The sequence below is a fragment of the Sinocyclocheilus grahami genome, unplaced genomic scaffold, assembly GCF_001515645.1.
Source record: "Sinocyclocheilus grahami isolate Dianchi unplaced genomic scaffold, SAMN03320097.WGS_v1.1 scaffold301.1, whole genome shotgun sequence".
Lineage (NCBI taxonomy): Eukaryota > Metazoa > Chordata > Actinopteri > Cypriniformes > Cyprinidae > Sinocyclocheilus > Sinocyclocheilus grahami.
The window spans coordinates 599,478-608,590 of record NW_015505480.1 but is presented as its reverse complement, the minus strand read 5'-3'; the positions used below and the strand labels follow the sequence as shown (position 1 = coordinate 608,590).

Genomic DNA, 9,113 nt, shown 5'->3' with positions numbered 1-9,113 from the left:
CAATGGACCTTTTGCGGCTTGTAGAAGGAAGCCTTAGAAACCCAGAAAGCAAAAGGAGACATGCATTTGACAGTTGTTGAAGGACCAGGCGATCAATATTCAATATTTATTCTAATATCTTAGAACAACTTTCACAAAAATTATCACTGTACAACGAGAAATGTATTTACAGACTACAAAAGCAAATCCAAGTGCTGATCATGGTGTCTCTTTTCCAGGGTTAGTAGCTAGTCAAACAAAGGTTTAAAATGGTGACCTCCGACATGGCCATGGCATGGGCCACGGATTGAGCAGAAACAACTTTTTAAACCTCAATAAAATTACATTTTCAGAGTGGGCGCACAGAAAACTCACAATGTCGACAGATCTGTATCCAGACGATTTCGAATGCCCTGCCTGTGAACTCTAATCTTCTGTTAAGGTCACAGGGTGTGGGTGCTGCGGCCTCCCAGTCACCTCAATAAGTAATTATGTGATGCATCAAGTCAGTAATGCTCAGTCATGCTGCCTTCCTGCAGAGTTTAATTCCAACCTTTTAGCGTACATTTCAAGTAAACCTGATTAGCTGGTTCAAGTGTTTTGATTAAAGTTGGAGCTTCTGCTAGAAGGTAAAACGGGAATGAACTTGCTCTTCAGTTCTGACTCATGGGCCTTTGGTTTTCAGCACTATGTCCAAGGGACAGCGACCTACTTCCCTGCAACATACCTCATGGTTTCTTTTTTTTTGGTTTTCTTCAAAGTTCTTGTGGACAAATTAATGATACTGGTGCTGAAATCAAAACAGCATTTGTAGGATAAAGGTAGTTGGTCAGTTGGACACAATAAAACATCCCGTTTTGAAATGAATGATTGTACATAACCTCACAGACACTCCATTCAAATATATGACTACGAACTAAGATAATTTTGTATTTAAATCTTGATAGAACAAGAACAGATTAAGCCTGTTAAGTTACTTCCATAAACGAACTTAAATAGATTAAAAGTAAATCAATTAGAAAATTACTGGTTAAACGTTCATTTTTCTTTCTAAGCAGTAAGCTCATCTTGTAGAGATTCAGTCTTTTGTTTGTTTTATAGTTTCCCTGCATAATAACGTCTTGACATTGGTAGAGCTTTGTTCTCCAAACAAGTGCGTGAAGTATCACATTAGGGTATCTGGTATCATCCACAGCGTCCATGCGAATGCCAAGGTCAAAGATACATCTTGATTTCTTTTCTCTGTCTCTCAGTAGCTCATATATCACTGGATTTGTACATGTCGGAGAGCAGTCGTGTGATGGGCACGTTTCCGATGGTCTTTTTGAAGAACACCTCTTCAATGGTGGATGGACCAACTGAACGTAGAGCAGGCAAGAGCAACAGCAGTTTCCCAAAGCGACACGGCTGAGTGGGGTACCTGGAACGCAACAATTCGTTTAAAAAAAAAAAAACACACACACACACACACAAAATGAAGTGGTCTAAATTTGCGTAATACTTATTTAATGTGCTTTTATAGATTCACCCATGTTTCAGGAAGTATTAGCTGTACCTGGTGTGGATGTAGCTGTTTAGAGTCAGCTGGGCTTCGTCCTGAAGGGCTGCAATGGCACTGCCGTTGCGAAAGCTCCTCAATTCTGAGCCACTGTGTGTTGGAACTGCAAGAACGGGGGAAAACAGCGTGTTTGTTCAGACCTACTGTTCGGCCAGTAGAGAAAGTTTCTGTAATTATTAATAACTATTTCGCTTTAATATGTTGTATTTTATTTGATCGAACCCCACCTGCTTTAAAAGTGACGATGCACTTGAGGCACGCGAACTCCGTAGCGTCCAGTCTTAACTGTCTGAAGCGCGTCACGACCTCCTGCAGCGCCTGGATCTCTGCGATGATTTTGTTTAGCCTCTGGGAATCTGTGTTCTCGGTGTTCATTCCTAATTCGCGAGAAAACACAAAACATTTGACTTGTATGGATATAACACTCGAAGTTATCATATTTGTCCAAAACGTGGCGTCAAAAACGTCAATCTTAGGAGTGGGTTACTTGCTGTATGGCCTGGGCTATACCTGAAACCGCTAGGAGAGTGCTGGAGTCCACTGGAATGGCCCACTGCGCTATGCCCAACACGAACAGTTCCCTCCAAGCGTCTTCTAAAAGGATCAACTGCACACAAAAACAAGTAATTTCATTAATGACTATAAATAAAACATCTTTGCGTTTTTCATACTTGACATGTATAGCATATTTAGCCTAATCTGTGTCAAATTAAACCTTATAATAATACTAATAACTTGTTTACCTGGTCCGGTAGAGGGAGTGTGGAGAAGGCCGGAACGCTCTTGGCCCATTTAATGCTCATGAAGAGCAGGCGCGCGGCTGATTCGCACACAGACTCGGTCGCCACTTCATACAGGTACATGGGATTGCCGCTAACTTCATGAGGATACTGAAAAGTGATTACATTATCATAGAAAATAAGCGGGCTAATTCAGCGTATGTTTTAGTGAAGTTCATATAAATCGACAATTCGTTCATTTAAACAACACTGTTCTGAAGGAGCATGTTTACCTTCGGTGTGGGTTGGGCGAGTCCCACAATGGCCTGTCGTTCCGGTGTGCTTGTGACCGTGTTTAACTCCAGATTGTGAGGCTCCAGCTGCGTGACTGTAGTGAAAAACGGCGGCCCCGGGATAGCCGTGGATGGGAAATGGGTCGACGAACCGTTCACCTCTTTATGCCCTCGGAAATACAGTGCCACCTGCTTTCGAATGGTTGAAGTCCTCGGTCCTCTCTCGTGCTGCACGGCTGTAGTGATTTAAGGATCAGTGACATGAGAAAGAAGCGTTCTCATATGATACAAAGCAGAAATCGTTTACAAATGAGTTTAGAAACGTGTCAAATATTTTATTTTGTTCTTGTTGGATTCATACATTTTAGAAAAACGTTTATAGCGTTGTCTATATAGCATAATTTAATGATTTAATGAAATTATACATTATTTTAGGCTACTTGCGTCTTGAAGACACAAAACACAAGATATTTCTTTCCTACAAATATCTTGAATAAATAAGCTACTTTAATTAGGATTAGCTACATTTGACCTTTTTGATAAAAACGTTTTTAGTCTTGTGATAACTGGGCATCTCACTCTCTCTTTCTCTTTCTCTTTCAAATGTTAATAATATAGGCTATATAAGTGGCTTTACGGCTGACTACTATTTTTAAAAAATGTCAAACATTTAGCCTATGAGAGTGTTACAGTCTTGTTGTTCGTAAACAACTTAAAAGCAATCTACTTTTTTAAGGTATGAATAAAGAGCTTTCATTTTCTACCTCTATCAAAGGGGGTTTACATGCATTATAGAGGCTATAGACAAAATATTTTTGTTATATCTAAAAAAAAAATCAAGTATAAAAAAACGCAAATGTAAGCCTATTTACTACTTACCATCTTTATTCATATTCACTTCTAGACACTTTTTCAAGCGACAGGCGCGGCACTGATTTCTGTGCGTCTTGTCTACTGGACAGCCGCCCTGAGGAAAAAAGGAGGAAGGAATAAGGAAATGCAGATTCGTTTCGTTTAGCAGTAATGGCAGACAATCAGCCTCTTCTGCTATATGCTCCACTGGTCTCCACTCCACAGGTATGTGGGAATGGCAGAGTAATGACGGCTATTGACTCGCTCCCCCGCCGCACGGCCAATAGTCTCATTCCCGCCTACCGCTCTCCAAATCCACCCAGTCCCGCCGGTGCGTTAGATTGGATTACACCTGTTACACTAGACGGGGCAAAGGGCCCTCAAAGGCGCGGGAGGGGGCTCACTTCTGGGATAATCTTTCAATTATGAAAATCACTGGAGGTGTAATCTAGTCCTTAGACGCGCTTGCTTAGATCAAATTAGCTGAAGCTGTTATGGTTCAAACACATCGCGGTAATTGATTAGTATAGCTCACCTGTGTGCCAGATTTGCAGACATAAGTTCTGTTTCTCCTTATGCTCCTCTTGAAAAATCCCGAGCAGCCATCACACGCATAAACCCCGTAGTGCTTTCCAGAACTTCTGTCTCCACACACTTTACATGGAATGTCCAGAATCCGACCTAACAGAGATAGAAAATACAGAATTGATTTAAGGGGAAAAGCCACCCTATTGGAGACTTCTTTTTTTTTTTTTATAAAATATTGACAAATGTTTTGTAAAATTAATTATTCATAAGATTTTGTAGATTTGTCTATAATAGTTTGGTTCAAACACATCGCGGTAATTGATTAGTATAGCTCACCTGTGTGCCAGATTTGCAGACATAAGTTCTGTTTCTCCTTATGCTCCTCTTGAAAAATCCCGAGCAGCCATCACACGCATAAACCCCGTAGTGCTTTCCAGAACTTCTGTCTCCACACACTTTACATGGAATGTCCAGAATCCGACCTAGCAGAGATAGAAAATACAGAATTGATTTAAGGGGAAAAGCCACCCTATTGGAGACTTATTTTTTTTTTTTTATAAAATATTGACAAATGTTTTGTAAAATTAATTATTCATAAGGTTTTGTAGATTTGTCTATAATAGTTTTATATATATATATATATATATACTATAATAGTTATTCACTTTAACCGGACAAAATGTTTTAGGTTTTAGAAAGCCCAGTCCACATCCTGTTTTTTTTGTGTTTTTTTTGCAAAGGGTGAAAAAATCCTAATCATCCTAGATCATCCTAATTAAGGCTTGAACCCCCCGAAAGGACGTCCGAACAAAAAGTTGGGGAATCTCAAATGTACTTAGTCTATTCTTTCCCCAATTTGGTATATACGTTTAGTTAAGTTTATGATTACAAGTTAGGCCGAGCTCATATTTCCACCTAGCGATAAATAGACACTATAGCGAACAAAAATCGCGATGAGGAGGTAACCATGGCAACTGTAGGCTTCTCGTGCGCTTTCGTCAGGTTTAATTTCTTGCGGTTCACCAAGAAAACAAAAGAAGGCTACTTTTATTATTAGTCGCTTTATGTTAGATTTACTTAAACAACTGTGTCACGCAAAACGCATTCATTTAGTTTAAAACTACAATAAGGACCCAAAAGAAAAATTTTGCGCAAGAAGTAGCCTAAAATTCCAACAGACGGCGCCTGATCATTTTCTAGAGAAATTCCTTGAAAGCCATTGTATAATTTGCACATTTGCCCTAAAAATCGTGCTCAATGTTGTGTTAAAGGACACACCTTTATTGAGTCCATAGGAATGTGTAAACCATAGGCCTACGTTGAGAGCGCATTAGTGGGAAGCGTCATATCGCAGGTCCCATAAAACAATGTTCAGTTGACGCGCACAATGGCGACATTAGGGAGAGTGTTAACTTAATGATTTCCCCATTGAGCCTCGCCTGACTGGCCTGGTCTCGACAAGCTGCCAACCCCGCTTCATAATGAAGCTCGACAACTGCTTTCTTCGCGCCGTCTATAGGCTCGCGGATTAGGGAGTGACACGGGAGAGCAGAATAATACGCACCAGCGCGTTTCAGCGACTCAAATGAAGTGTATGCAAATGAACTTGGAGTAAATGAAAATTGTGATTTTTCTTGTGTGTGCAGAACACTTTTTTTCTGTATTTAAGTCTGTCAATAGAGGTATATTTGCATGTATATGAGGGAGTCGTTTAGTGAAACGGCTATGTAATTACACTGACATATGTCCACCTGCTCATTGATTTTCCAGTGACCCGTCAAAAAGGGTAGCATGGGAATTCGGATATAGACCGGTAACGACGGAGAAGGAAAACGACTTCATGCACTCTGACTTCATAAAACAAGAAAAGGAAGAAAAAAACGATGCTGCATTTTAATGTAAAAACACATTTCTGTTCTGTGCATGCCAGATGTTCCTCATATAGGTCCTTTCAGAGATTATAATGGTGTTTTGTTACAGGCTTTTGGTGATGAAGATTTGCGTGTTTGCGTATATAGTCTTATTTTAATATTTAAGAAGTGCGAAACTTTCATGTAAAAGTTTTGACAACAATGCAGATCAATTGAATATTTCATTTCATATGCTTGAATTTTGCATGACTTAAAAAGAGAACCTCTCATGTGATAGAGGCAACTTGTTGCTTTTGTATCGGAGTCGTTTTGAAACTTGAAAATTGCTCCACAATTACGCTTTTTTCACCCCAGATGATAAAGCGCTTGAAGTTAGAACGCCTGCTTTTTGAAGTGCATTTACAAATTATATTTTGATTAAGAATTTTTGTTTCTACGATTTTTATGTGGTAAACCCATGAAACCAGACAGCTTTTATTTCAATCATGGCATGATTTGACAACACTCACACTGGTACGTTGGTAAGAAACTCATATGAACTGAAGGCGGATTTGTTTTAGAGAAGGGAACACGTCTTTAACTTTCCACGGCGGGGGTCCCAGTCTGTTGCATTGTGCGCAGTAATTGTTTAAAGACATGGCATATTTCATTACTGTAATCAGCATCAACCCTGGGACCTGCTGCACTGGATTACGTGCAGTTGTGAGAAACTCTGAACTTAATGGGCCTTCGACCACCCAAACAGTGCCGCAGTTTCACCCCTGTAAAACAAGTGAGTAAAACAAATATATATGTATATATATATATGTTATATAATACTCATGTGAATATTAAATATCACCTGAGTTTTTTTTTTTCATTTTACAACTGAGTCAAATAGCCTGCATGTAAAGTGTCGTCAAAAAGTTTTTTTGTGGTAGCCATTCAAAATAATGAACGAAAAGTTTAGGCCTCAACGAAATTAATTCACTTGTTCACCGGTGCTAAATAAATGACTCCTAACTAATTTCATATTTATAAAAAATTACTAGGATAGATTTAAAAATTAAGTTAAATCTAAAATATGTTACGTTTTGTTATTTAGAAATCATTACTCAGTGTGCTTTAAAAATTGTGATTGGATTACCTTATATTCTTTGCCTTTCACTTGAATGAATTGTATTGCCTTTTTCACTTTCATTTGAAGCCACTTAAACTTTTAAAAACCTTTAACACCATTTGTGTTTTTCATTTTCAGTTAAGCCTAATGTAAAAAGTTAAATAGAGGCGCTCTTTTTTTTACCACCACAAGCGTATTACAGGCATATCACACTCAGTCTTGTCATATTTCAAGAAATGTTTCCAGTTAGACAATTTTGAGAATTTTATCTGCAATTATAAAATAACCAATTGACAGAAAACATTTATTATAGATGAATTTCAGGGCACTTGCATTCTTTTTTTTACCTTGAAATTAATTGAAAGTCAAAAGAATGCCTAATAAGGAAAACTCAGTAGATCTGCTTTGATGACACATTATGCATAGTTTACGCATACCTTAGGACCACATTATGTTATTTTAAAACTGTACAGGCTGGTACCTTAGAATTAGTATTCAATTTTTTTTAGTCTCAATGTGCACGCAAAACTTATCTGCAAAGCGTAACGGGGGGATAAGGCTGTTAAAACATTCTCAGCAGCGTAACAGCATCACTAAATGCGAACTTATGCATTTATTTGTTTTTTTGCATTTTCACATCTAAGATGTATACAAAGAATGGTTTATAGAGTGTTTTGTCTAATGTGCACGCAAAACTTATCTGCAAAGCGTAACGGGGGGATAAGTCTGTTAAAACATTCTCAGCAGCGTAACAGCATCACTAAATGCGAACTTATGCATTTATTTGTTTTTTTGCATTTTCACATCTAAGATGTATACAAAGAATGGTTTATAGAGTGTTTTGTCTTTTTTGTTTTGGGCTATCGTGCTACTGCTATCAGTCTAAGATGTATAGGCAACAATTTGACAGCATGTAAACATTTCGCTTTGCGTTGTACAGCTCTATGGAGTATACGTTATTTTTGTCATCTTAACCCACAAGCAATAATTTTACTTTCCCTTATTTCGTAAACAAAAAGAGACTGCGTTTTTGCTTCGCCATATCACGCTATTCTAACAACATGCATATCTCGAAAGTAAAGAAAGACGATCTACTCACTGGATTTGACATTTAAAATATCCAGACAACCACTTGTTGAACCAGTAGGCTTGCTCATGTTGAAGACCTCTGCTCCAAGAAAACTGCGTTGAAAAGTTACACTTTTCAGGCCCAGGGGAGTCTTAACACGTTTGAATTGGTTTTAAAAAAATTACAAGCACAAATTTAACATCCGGTTTGCGGTGGACAGCTGGTCCTCTGCTTTCTGTTGGAGTTTTCTTTGATTGTGTCCAAGTCGCTCCTCTTGTTTTTCAGCAAATAGAATCCAGATTTCCTTTGACTGTTGACTGATGCGATGGATGCAGCCTGCACAGACAATATATGCCCAAACCGGTCCCTGGTCTCTCAGCGCCACGGAAACTTGGTGCAACTAATGGAAAAACCCTGGAGCTCAAGCCAGCACTGTACTGCTCAACACCAGCTTAAAAAGTACAACATGAGCTGGGAAATGTGTCTCAGCCCGGAGCCTTGGTGAGTGACTTTGTGATGTGTACCGTCAGATTAAAGGTTTGGTAATATGTATGAGATGTATTAGAGTAGGAGGGCGGGAGAGAGGGAGGGAGGGTGGGAGGAGAGCCCAACTTCCTTTGACCACTTAGCTTTTCCCTGCCTTCTGCTTCAACTCCTGCTCGCGCATGACGTCACGGGGACGGATGAAGTGGTGTTCTATACACACTGAGTCAGACACTGTCAGAGGCCAGTGGTGCGCTCTATAGGAATTGATTAGGATCAGCAAGGCTGTTTAAATGACCGAATCAAACGTTTGCCACTGAGTAGGAACACGTTTCCATCCTTGGAGAGTTCAGTGGCCGGACTGCTCCCAGACCGTAGTAAACAGTTTAAAGCATTCTATTTAAATAACCCTTTGAAACATGATCACTTTTTCTTTTTGCAACGAACTTCCCGGATCCTTCCTTCTCGCGCGTGCACCTGTTGCTTTGGTAGAATGACTGCAGAAAAGAGATCGAGCCCAAAGTGTTTCACATCGCTCTCTCATCTTGCCAGGTTTTCACGCACGGCTTGAAAATTAGAGGATTTTTTGTAAGTGTATGTTTGCTGCATTTTAAGAGTGAATCAGCGGGTAAATGTGGCGTATGTTATGAATACTACTGTAA

General features: G+C 39.3%; 1 protein-coding gene across 1 annotated transcript; it reads right to left on the bottom strand.

The window, feature by feature from the left end:
- Positions 1-1,015: 1,015 nt before the first annotated feature.
- Positions 1,016-8,458, bottom strand: nr2e1 (nuclear receptor subfamily 2, group E, member 1). The gene is made up of 9 exons (XM_016293279.1): positions 7,999-8,458; positions 4,266-4,411; positions 3,429-3,516; positions 2,550-2,785; positions 2,281-2,427; positions 2,048-2,144; positions 1,765-1,914; positions 1,535-1,640; positions 1,016-1,399 (listed from the first exon to the last, which is right to left on the bottom strand). Exons 1-9 carry the CDS (start codon positions 8,054-8,056, stop codon positions 1,237-1,239), a joined length of 1,191 nt encoding a protein of 396 aa, XP_016148765.1. The 5' UTR covers positions 8,057-8,458; the 3' UTR covers positions 1,016-1,236.
- Positions 8,459-9,113: the final 655 nt, after the last annotated feature.

Coding starts and splice junctions, on each gene's coding strand:
- nr2e1 (XM_016293279.1), bottom strand. CDS start 8,056: ATGAGCAAGCCTACTGGTTCAACAAGTGGTTGTCTGGATATTTTAAAT. Junction 4,412..7,998: donor TATTTTAAATGTCAAATCCA/GTGAGTAGATCG, acceptor TATCTCTGCTAG/GTCGGATTCTGGACATTCCA. Junction 2,428..2,549: donor TCGCCCAACCCACACCGAAG/GTAAACATGCTC, acceptor ATCACTTTTCAG/TATCCTCATGAAGTTAGCGG.